Below are 11,633 nucleotides of genomic sequence, written 5' to 3'. Positions count from 1 at the left end.
CGACCGTTGTTTCTCTGGCGCTGCACTTCTTTGAATCGCGAACTTCAGTAGAGTCTATAAACTGATTGGCTGTAAAATGAACCAATCACAAGACATCTTATGGGGGGGGGGGGGGGGGGGGGGGGGCACCTGGGGTGGCCAATCGAATTTGGGGCCACCACGTAGACCCGCCCCTGCCAGTGTGAAAACCCCCTAATACTGACGTACCTTCAGATGGTTGACAGAGTTGCGTGATGTTGTCCAGATGTGTGGTCTGGTTTCTGATGGGATTGTAGATCACACAGCTGTAAGTGTTTTTATCCTGATATTCCACCTCCAGAGGTAGAGAGAGACTGATGCTGAGATCAGACACACTGATGCTGGACAATACACTGATTCCTTTGTACCAGGAGAGAGTCACATCACTCACATTCAACACTGAACACACTAGTGTACAATTTGATGATGATGATGATGATGATGAGTTTCTGATAATGACAGGAACTGTCAGGATACCTTAAAAAAACATGAAGAAAAACATCTTTCAGGAACAAGCAATTACTGATATTGACGTGTGTAAAGATCTTCAATCATCATAGATCAATAATAAATAAAAGTTAACATCAGATTTGCATTGGATTTAAAATTAAAACCGTGTAACTTATTCAGCTTGCATACAAAAGGGAAAGATAGGATGGTCAATTTATCCCCAGATGGCTCAATTTACCCACTGACTGGGATCAACTTACCCCTAGCCTGGGGTAAGTTGAGTCACATGAACACTTTTTTTTCTGAGGTCATATTTTCAAGGCTCTTTATCATAGGTGCATTTTTTAATTTTCAGTTTATAGGCAACATCCCAAATTAACAGTGGATGTCTTCATTGTACTTCTGTCTCAATTTCCCTTGCCTTGAGATCCACATAAGTAAAAACTGGCTCATCTTACCCCACTCTCCCCTATAGCCTATATTTTTTCTTTATTATTATTATTTTTATTTTTTTTCCCCGTATTTAATTTTCATTAAGTTACATTCTTCTTTATTTTCTTATTATTTTTATTATTGCTGTTTATGTTGAGTTGATGAGACGGTTTTTGACCTATTATTTGGTTTACTCACTGGAATGCCCTGGAACATGGTCTCTGGGGCAGCTGGGTTATTCTTGAAGGGTGTTATGTTTTTATGTTTATATGTTTTGTATTTAAATGTCTTGTTTGTTTGTTTGTTTTGTTGTGATCAGTTTATTTGATAGTTTTTGCACCCTTGTAATGAATTTTTGGATTCAGTTATTTTTGTTCTTATATTTAACCAGTGACAGTATCATTGTTAGTTATTTTTCAAGCTGGATAAGGTTAAGGGATTAAAAATCATTCACTTGAATATTAGATTCAAGTGAATCTGTGTAAAATTGATTTACTTCGTGTGTGGGTTGATTTAAATAAGCCTGATATTATCACTCTTTCCGAAACATGGCTCAATAGCAATGTTTCAGATAATGAAATTAACTTAACCAATTATGTTGTTTACAGATCGGATAGGTGCTCCAGGGGTGGAGGTGTGGCTATGTTTCTACAGGTCTTGTATCTGAATTAATTATACCTTTGATTGATCCTTTATATTTTGAATGTATTTTTGTTAAGGTGGTTTTCCATTTAAATAAATGTATAATCATCGGGAGCATATACAGACCACCCTTTTCACCAGTGGAGTCCTTTAACTGCCTGATATCCACTATCAATTCAGTTTTTGGTAAAAATTTGCTAATCTTATTAGGCGACTTCAATAAGAATTGGTTGGATACGTCATGTAATAAAGATAAAAATATATTTAATAATTTAAATCTTACCCAATTAATTACTGAGCCTACTAGAATTACTTCTCGCACACAATCTCTTCTTGATTGGATACTTGTTTCACACCCAAATAGATTTTTAAGGTCAGGTGTGATGTCTGATTGCTTTAGTGATCATTCGATTATATTCTGTGTATGGAAAATTAAAGTACCTAAATTGCCACCAAAATTAATTAAAATCAGACAATATAAAAAAGTAAATTTAGATTTATTTATTCATGATCTGATTTCTGTTAATTGGAATAGATATCATTTAATTCCTAATGTACAAGACGCTTGGGATTTTTTTTATACTGAGTTTATAAATATTGTAGACAAGCATGCACCTTGGAAAATTGTTAGGGTTAAGGGCAATCATCTTCCTTGGATTAATTCGGAACTTATTAGTCTCTTTAGGCAAAGGGAGAAAGCATGGACAACATTCCGATCAGACAAGAAGTAATGCTGATTGGGAAGTCTAATTTGAGAAATTTGAGCAAGACAAAAACTCGAAATGCAAAGTCTAATTATTATAAAGAATGTCTTTCTTTTCATTATAAAAATCCTAAACAATTCTGGAATAAAATCAAAAACATTATTAATACATCAAATAAACATTTAGTTAATCAAATTAGAGTTAATAATAATACAATACTTCATGACTCCTTATCTATTGCGCAAGAATTTAATCAGCATTTTTCTTCAGTTTGGTCTACTTTAGTATGCCTCTTACTTGAATACTGCACTGTAACGGATTTCTGTAATTTGAACAGTATTTTACTGTAATATGTACAGTAAGATACTGTAAAATATATATACAGTATGTTACTGTAAACAGCAAAGGATTATGGGAAAATATAGGGTCACTACTGTAATTCTTCCCTACTGTAAATCAATTTACAGTAGTGAACTTGCCCGCGAAAAACTGACCAATGGCAAGAGAGATTTCTTTTCAAGTGTTTTTTTTTTTTTGAGGGGTGAAGTGGCAATGCACGGACAAAAGATCATGTAACTCACTAAAAAGGTTAGTATATTATTTCTATTTTATGTAAAACAAACGTTTTCAAATGTTTTTACTTATGTTAACAGCAAACTAACATGATGTATCGTTTTGTTTTCGTCTGAATGGTTTTAGTGCCTTTTTTTCCTGACTGTCGTCAGAATGGTTTTGGTGCCTTTATTACTGTCTTTTTGGTAACACTTTACAATACGGGTGCACTAATAAGCATTAATTCATGCTTAACTAATGCACAGATAATCATGTGTTAATGTATGACTCATGAAGAACTAAACCATTAATTAATGATTACTGCATCAGCAACTAATAAAGATTCTAAATGATTCATAGATTAAGTAATATATGAATTGTTAATAATTAAATGTGTCATAATGTATTAATTCCTTAATAACTTATTTTATTAACTAAAAGTGTAAATTAATGTGTTAATTACCACAGCTGGTCAAAGTCTTCCAGTTGTCTGCTTTAATTAATCATTAACTAATGATTTGCAAATGCATCATTATGTTATGACTTTACTTGTTGAGGCACATGACTATTAACTAATTGTTAAGTAATATGCCATTTATGGGTTTACATGGCACCAAAATGGCATATTACTTAACAATTAGTTAATAGTTATGTGCCTCAACAAGTAAAGTCATAACATAATGATACATTTGCAAATCATTAGTTAATGATTAATTAAAGCAGACAACTGGAAGTTGAAGTACATGACTTTGACCAGCTGTGGTAATTAACACATTAATTTACACTTTTAGTTAATAAAATAAGTTATTAAGGAATTAATACATTATGACACATTTAATTATTAACAATTCATATATTACTTAATCTATGAATCATTTAGAATCTTTATTAGTTGCTGATGCAGTAATCATTAATTAATGGTTTAGTTCTTCATGAGTCATACATTAACACATGATTATCTGTGCATTAGTTAAGCATGAATTAATGCTTATTAGTGCACCCGTATTGTAAAGTGTTACCGTCTTTTTTCCTGACTGTCGGCCGGGTCGCTGTCACGGTGATAATATTAACTGGTGAGTAAGTTAAGTCCACCTATATTAGCCGAAATATTCTTTAGTTAAAACTATAAAAAATAATGGTTGTGTGTTCCTCTGCCTCTTTAATGCAAGTTAGCTCATCAGGAGGGCGGAGTCGTCGACTGTAATAACGTTAACCGCAGCGAACTAACGTGAAATAGCCTAAAGTTACTGAGGTAAAGTGAGATAGACGAAACCCTTGTTTAAGTGCGGGTTTTAAACAATATTTTCACGCAATGTTATATGCTTTGATTTATTTTCAGGTTTGTGATCTGGATAATGCCATCTGCAATCTGCAACGATGGAGTGTGTTGGAGCCTTTTCATTGACACCTGTTGTGCCGAATTTCGACCCCCTGCCAAATTATTACCCCCCTTGTTGAAGTCAGTACCTGATTGCCTAATCCTAACCCCACCCCTAATCCTAACCCCTCCCCCACAACTAATCCTAAACCTACCAATACTAGGGGGGTAATAATTCGGCAGGGGTCGAAATTCGGCACGACACCTGTTATTGTGATAACATCAACTGGTAAGTAACGTTATGGTTAACTTCACCTAAATTAGCCGAAGTAAACTTATTAAACAGAGAAGCATAATAACTTTGGTATATTTTGTCTCTTCTTTCACAATTTTTTGTCAGATGTACAACGTAAATACTGAGTAAAACTAAGTTAAAGGGATAGTACAGCTTAAACAGAAAATGATGTCATCATTTACTCGCCCACAAGGTGTTCTAAACCTGCATGAAGTTCTTTCTTCTGAACATAAAATAAGATATTTTGAAGATTGTTGGTAATGGAATAGTTGCTGGTCCCCATGGACTTAAAAAAAATTAAAAAATAATGGACTTAAAAAAAAATAACACATGAATGTCATGAATGAAGGTCTGAATTATGTCGTCTGCAATGTCGGAGGTGTATTTTGGAGTCTTTTTTTGTGATTGCCTTCGTAACGGTTATAACATCTACAGGTGAGTAAGATGACATCAACTAAATTAGCTGAAGTATGCGTTAGTTAAGCAGGCAAACATAATATAACTGCCGATGAAACCAAAGGAAAGGGAGAAAACAGTGGTTTACCAGGCAGCAGAGTTAAATCATCCCTCAGTTTCTGTTCTTTATTTTGAATTTGCAGGAGCCATTCCCTCCGGACTGGACAACACTGCTGACGCTCTCCAGTAATACACAGAACGGGTTGACGTTGAAGGAGGAGGAGGAGGAAAGGGTTAGCAATATACCATTATCAATATAGCAAAGTTTTGCTAACTAATATGTTTAATGTTATTTAATTGATTAAAAACTATAAACACCATACAACATCCTATCTTACCTCATCTTCACCCCACATGGTATTGTTGTTAGTAATAAGGTCTGTTATTGTATTTTAGTTTTTTTCTGTAAACTATAACACTAAAAGGCTGCTGTGACTCTGTCTGTTTCAGGAGAGTCTGTTCTCAAAGCAAAAACATGGTTGCTGACAATGAAGGGCATAATCAATTTGTCTATATCTGTCTATTTTGTCGAATGCAGAATTGGGTAAACCAATATATATATATTTTTTACATTACATTTACATGCATGAAGACACTTTTATCCAAAGCAACTAGCATTGTATTTAAGTTTAATTTAAGTTATACATTCCCTGGAAATCTAAGCTACAGGAATGTATTGAAAAAGAATGAAGCTTTAATGATTTTAATGTAATGGATTATGAGGTAATACCATCCCTGTAGGTGCATTTAGAATCAAATGTAGTGCTTTTATTAACGTCAAAGTACATGTAGCATCAAGTTTGAGAGTTAGGGAAAATTCTGCCAACACTGGTCTGAAAAAATTATATATTTTTCCCTGCTGTGTTTGCAGGTTCATTCTGAGAGTCAACCCTGATGGCACCAAACACCAAAGGCACAGATCAGATGGAAATCTGGAAAGGTCCAAAGAAAAGCATCAGCCTGAAACCCTCAGTGTTTCTCATCAGAGAGCTTGTCAACTTTGAGTGTCAAAATTACTGAAAAGTAATAACACAAACTGACTTTGACTGTATTTTATTATTTTAAGGCCTGTTTTGCTTTTCAGTGTGAGTATGTTTTTGCCATGCTACAGATACAAATGGTCACCAGGAGATTAATTCTATGGACTTTGGTGATGTTGCCTTTTTTTTCTTCAGCTAGTGGCTCCTAAAGGTCAAGATTTGTAATTTGTAGTTCTAAAACGAAATGTTCAACGATTAAAAAGAATATTATAAGGACAAATGTTCATGAGTTATTGTGATTTTTGGGGGGTGGGATAAACATACATTAAAGGGATACTCCACTTTTTTCGGAAATAAGCTCATTTTACATCTCCCCCAGAGTTAAACAGTTGAGTTTTACCGTTTTAGAATCCATTCAGCCGAACTCCGGGTCTGACGGTACCACTTTTAGCATAGCTTAGCACAGATCATTGATTCTGATGAGTCCAGTAGCATTTCTTTCAAAATGATCAAAGAGTTTCAATATTTTTCCTATTTAAAACTTGACTCTTCTGTAGTTAAACCGTGTACTAAGATCGACGGAAAATGAAAAGTTGCGATTTTCTAAGCCTATATGGCTAGTCCCCAGCTCGGTAACTTCTTCCAACGTGACCGGGACTAAGTTTGTCTAACCTATTAGACCTATTTTCAGGCGCTGCGTCATATCATTACGCCTGCTGCACTCATGGTACAGCCGCACAGTTCCTTGATTATTACGCCGGAATGAGAGTAGTTCCTAGTCATATAGGCTTAGAAAATCGCAACTTTTCATTTTCCGTCGATCTTAGTACACGGTTTAACTACAGAAGAGTCAAGTTTTAAATAGGAAAAATATTGAAACTCTTTGGTCATTTTGAAAGAAATGCTACTGGACTCATCAGAATCAATGATCTGTGCTAAGCTATGCTAAAAGTGGTACCGTCAGACCCGGAGTTCGGCTGAATGGATTCTAAAACGGTAAAACTCAACTGTTTAACTCTGGGGGAGATGTAAAATGAGCATATTTCCGAAAAAAGTGGAGTATCCCTTTAAAAAAAAAAAAAAAATGATGAATTTTTTTTTTTTAATAAACTCAATACTAATACTGTAAATGAAAAATACAGTAATAATACTGTAAATGCAAGTACAGTAAATGGTACAGTATACTGTAAGTGAAAATACAGTAATAATACTGTAAACATTTTTACAGTAAATTACTGGCATCCAGCTGCCAGTAAGTTACTGTAAAATGTACAGCAACCTCTTTACAGTGTGATATTTGTAATGAGACTGCATTATGTAATAGTTCATTTTCATTTGGGAAGATTGCTCCAATTGATGTTCAGAGTGCCATTGATGAATTAAAAGTGAATAAAAAATTATTTATAAACAACTTTCAAATTATTTATGTATTAATAATATTCTATCAACATCTCAATCTGGTTTTAGGTCTAATCATTCCACAACTACTGCATTACTTAAGTTTACAAATGATGTGTTTTCAGCTTCAGATAATGGCAAGCTCACAGGTGCTATTTTTCTTGATTTGACTAAAGCTTTTGATTTGGTTGATCGTTATTTGCTTTTAGATAAACTTCATGCTATTGGTTTTTCATAAAATACAATTTTGTGGTTTAATTCATATCTGCACAACAGGAAACAATGTGTTGTCCTAAATGGGAATAAATCTGACTTTCTGATTCAGAAAAGAGGTGTGCCTCAAGGTTCAGTTTTGGGACCATTTCTTTTTTCTATTTATGTAAATAATCTACCATTACTTCTTAAAAACTGTCAGGTTCAACTTTATGCGGATGATACTGTCATATATACATGTAATTCTGATCCTATACAAATTCAATTATCTCTTCAATCGGATTTTAATAGTTTACAAGATTGGCTTTTGGCTAATAAATTAGTGCTTAATAAAACCAAGTCATATACTATGATTTTTGGTTCTAAACATAGACTTAACTCCAAAATCTGTTCTTGTGTTATATCATGTAAAGATGGTACTCCTCTGCATAGAGTTGACACTATTAAATATCTTGGTGTATGGCTTGATTCTAGACTTTCCACACATTAATCATGTTTTACGAAAAGTCAACGTTGGAATGAGTATTTTGCATCGATCTCGAAATTGCTTCTCTTAGTATTCGTAAGAAACTAGTTGCTCAATTAATATTTCCATTTTTTGATTACTGTGATGTGGTTTATCAGACGGCCTTAAAATTTGATCTTGTCTCACTTAATTTGGCATATAATAGAATTTGCAGATTCGTTTTAGGATGTTCTTTTTCCACTCACCACTGTACAATGTATGATGCACTTCAGTGGCCATCTTTGAATGTGAGAAGGCAGATTCACTGGCTCCAATTTATATTTAAATGTATTTACTTTGATTATCCTAGTTATCTACAACAATACTTTGTACTCTTTTCTTCAACCCACCAAGTTAGGCATTCAGTCCAGACTTACTTTCTCGTTCCTCGTGTTAAAAAAACAATTGGTAGAGAGCATTTATGTTTAAAGCCGTATTAGACTGGAATAATTTGCCTGTAGATATTAGATCCATTACTTCATTTCAGTTGTTTAAACAATCTTTATTATCTTATTTTAAAGTAGATTGCACATGCTATCATTGAAACTGTCGTCGTTGTTGTGTACTGTTGCTTTTTTTTTTTTTTGTGGTGTTTTGTTGTTTGCCTGTTTGTTGATGTATTGTTAATTGTAATCTTGTTATGTTCTTTAAGTTGTAATTGTTTCATTGTATGGACCCCCTCGAAAACGAGATGATACATCTCAAGGGGTTAATCCTAATAAATTCTAATAAATATGTTAAAAATCGTTAAATCATATTTTAATCAACATAAACAGCAACATTGAATCTCTTGTATGAAGTTCCTCTGATGTTGCTGATGATAGATAGTTTATAAAGTCCGGTGTGTTCAGATCTGATGTTTCTGATGGTCAGAGATCCAGTGTGACTATCCCTCTGAAGTCTGTATTTGATTTTCACATTATGAATATTAATGATGAGAGGGATGATCAGTGACTGGTGTCAGATCTGAAGACGGTAGATGATCTCTGTGTATTCTGACATGCTTTCCTGATCTACAAACACACACACATGGAGATTTTCAGTGTTTTTTAACATTAATATATGATATTTCATCAGGTGACATTTCACACTGATATATTTTCTATTCTATAATAAGCATACTTTTCATTTTAGAACTATTACAAATTTTCAAAATTAAATTTAGGCTCTAAAGTTGTAAAACTAATTTGCATAAAAATAGGGTTTTTTTTTCGTTTTTTTTTTCTTGTCAGTTAGTAATATAGTAATACTTGCCCTCTGGTTTTTCTCGGTTGCATTTCTTGCAGCAACAGTAAAACACACACGCAGAAATGAACAGCAGAAGCAGAAGCAGCGGCAGCATCAGCGCACAAACTACTGGTGTAATGGGTATAAACTGAGCTGAAGTCTGTGTCGTTTCTGTAATAAAAAAAGAGAAAATGGTAAATCCTTTCATTCAGACTTTAGACACAATATGAACTGCACAATTATAAAGAAAATATGTTGAAAATGTTGCTGCTGCCGTACCTACACGTGTGACAGAATATATATATGTGTGTGTGTGTGTGTATGTTTATATATATATATATATATATATATATATATATATATATATATGTATATTTATTATTGATTAAGTATCTGAAGATTTTTAATAACTGCAGATTCTTCATCTATAATAAATAAAAGATATGAAAAAATATACGCAGATGTGGCACAATAATTTCAACAAGATACTAAAAAAGATAATCGGATGATAATGTTATTTTCAAAGTTATTTTTTTTTTGTAAAGTTTGGTGAATGTTTCTACCAGAAAAACCCAATAGTAACACAAGGAGGCGAGTTTCCTGATGCATTTCATATTCTCACTTTCTAAAACACTATCACGTTAAAATAATTCAATTATTTTTTAATTAAACAATTAAAATACAACATAAATTTTTTGTTAATATTTAACAAATACTTCAGAGAAAAAGTTCAATATTATTCACTTTACTTACTATAGACATTAACACTGAATCTATTGAATGAAGTTCCTCTGGTGTTGAGGATTCGCATTTTGTGTTCAGTTCTGATGTTTCTGATGGTTAGAGATCCAGTTTGACTGTCCATCTGGAGTCTTTTCTCAAATATCATATCAGTGTCATCCATATAGATGTTCTGTCTGTGGATTTCAGCAATACGAGTCTCTTTATCTCCAAACATCCACAGTATATGATCATCTCTCTGTACTTTAATATCAGTGTTTAGAGTGACAGAATCTCCCTCAGTCACTGACACTGACTTCATTTCATCTGTCTGAACTCCAAACACACCTAAACAAGATATAAAAGATATATAATTATCAGACAGAGACTTTATATAATATGATTTCCTGTTTAATCATGTTCAATCCTGTTCTAAAAGGTAAAACGTTTAAATAAATGCTCTACATTTTCTGATTAAAAGTGTTAAGAGTTTCTCACCGCTCAGAACAAACAGGATTAGAACACACAGATGAGAAGACATCGTGACAGAAACAAACGTCCAGCCGAGAGTCTCTTCAGACACAGAAGAGCAACTTCCTGATTAAAAAGTTATATTTCTTAAGTATAGATTGCTAAATCAAAAGCCAACTGGATTTGTTCTCTATCTGCGCTTTGCTGACTAAGTTCAATGTATTCTTCAACTTCCTCTTAATATCTCAGTAACTCCCACTGTATCTCTCATGAACAAATGTTTCATCACATTAATGTTATGATTAATGTCTTTTTAAATGATTTGAATAAGTGATTGAAATACTGATTGGTTGAACATTAAATAACATTCAATTAAATAGGTTTATAAAAAACACACATGAGAAATCAAAGGTTTATTGATTTAATTTTGTGTCTAAGACACAGTTTTAGTACAATTATAGTAGATTCATCTATAGGCACCAAATTACCTGCATTTTCAGGTAATCAAATGCATTTTACATTTTAATGTTAATTCATTCATCTAACAACCTAAACACCTTGTTAAACTGCATGATGGTTTTGGTGAAATCAGTGTCAGGAGTGAGTGGTGTCAGATCTGAGATGATCTCTGACATCTCATCTAACAACTTGACATCAGATGCTGCTTTCTGGCATTTCACACATATTTTAGATTATATATTGAGCATGTTTTTCATTTCAAAATTATTCACATAGTTAAAAATTCAATTTTGGCTCTTAATTTTAAAACAATGTTTGCATATAAGAGTTATTTTAATGTCCTGTCACATGCAGAAATGAGCAGCGGCGCACAAACAACTGTTATAATGAAATATGAATCCTGTAACATTTCTGTAATAAAGTGAAAACACCAGTGAACATCTGGACTCTGAAGATCTCCCTGATGATGATGATGATGATGATGATGAAGAGTCTGAATAGTTATTTTAGCATCAGAGTTTAGAGTGACAGAATCTCCATCACTGACACAGACTTCACTTCATCTGCATCACAAAACACACATGAAGAACATATAAAAGTTTCCCAGACACATAATTATGTTATTTATACAGAGATGATCTTTTAAACAAAATCTGTCAGTAAACATTCCACATATACTAATAAACAGTGTACAAACTAGAAGTGATTTCTATTTACTCACGGCACAGGCCGAACAGGAACAGAACACACAGATGAGAGGAAATCATTCTGACTTTACTCAACTTCAACAGAA

General features: G+C 33.3%; 1 protein-coding gene across 2 annotated transcripts; it reads right to left on the bottom strand.

The window, feature by feature from the left end:
• Positions 1-8,191: 8,191 nt before the first annotated feature.
• Positions 8,192-10,591, bottom strand: LOC311296011 (uncharacterized protein). Of its 2 annotated transcripts, none has more exons than XM_084417641.1 (4): positions 10,409-10,591; positions 9,944-10,258; positions 9,218-9,361; positions 8,192-8,976 (listed from the first exon to the last, which is right to left on the bottom strand). In XM_084417641.1, the coding sequence occupies exons 1-4, from the start codon at positions 10,449-10,451 to the stop codon at positions 8,924-8,926; spliced, it is 555 nt and encodes a 184-aa protein (XP_084273767.1). In that variant the 5' UTR covers positions 10,452-10,591; the 3' UTR covers positions 8,192-8,923. The 2 variants fall into 2 exon arrangements, with proteins under 2 accessions (XP_084273767.1, XP_084273768.1); XM_084417642.1 differs by having other exon boundaries at positions 9,944-10,246; positions 10,409-10,530.
• Positions 10,592-11,633: the final 1,042 nt, after the last annotated feature.

This window comes from Rutilus rutilus, assembly GCF_951802725.1.
Source record: "Rutilus rutilus genome assembly, chromosome: 8".
Classification (NCBI taxonomy): Eukaryota; Metazoa; Chordata; class Actinopteri; order Cypriniformes; family Leuciscidae; genus Rutilus; species Rutilus rutilus.
This window is presented reverse-complemented; position numbering and strand designations above follow the sequence as displayed.

Coding starts and splice junctions, on each gene's coding strand:
- LOC311296011 (XM_084417641.1), bottom strand. CDS start 10,451: ATGTCTTCTCATCTGTGTGTTCTAATCCTGTTTGTTCTGAGCG. Junction 10,259..10,408: donor AATCCTGTTTGTTCTGAGCG/GTGAGAAACTCT, acceptor TATCTTGTTTAG/GTGTGTTTGGAGTTCAGACA. Junction 8,977..9,217: donor CAACCGAGAAAAACCAGAGG/GCAAGTATTACT, acceptor GTGTGTTTGTAG/ATCAGGAAAGCATGTCAGAA.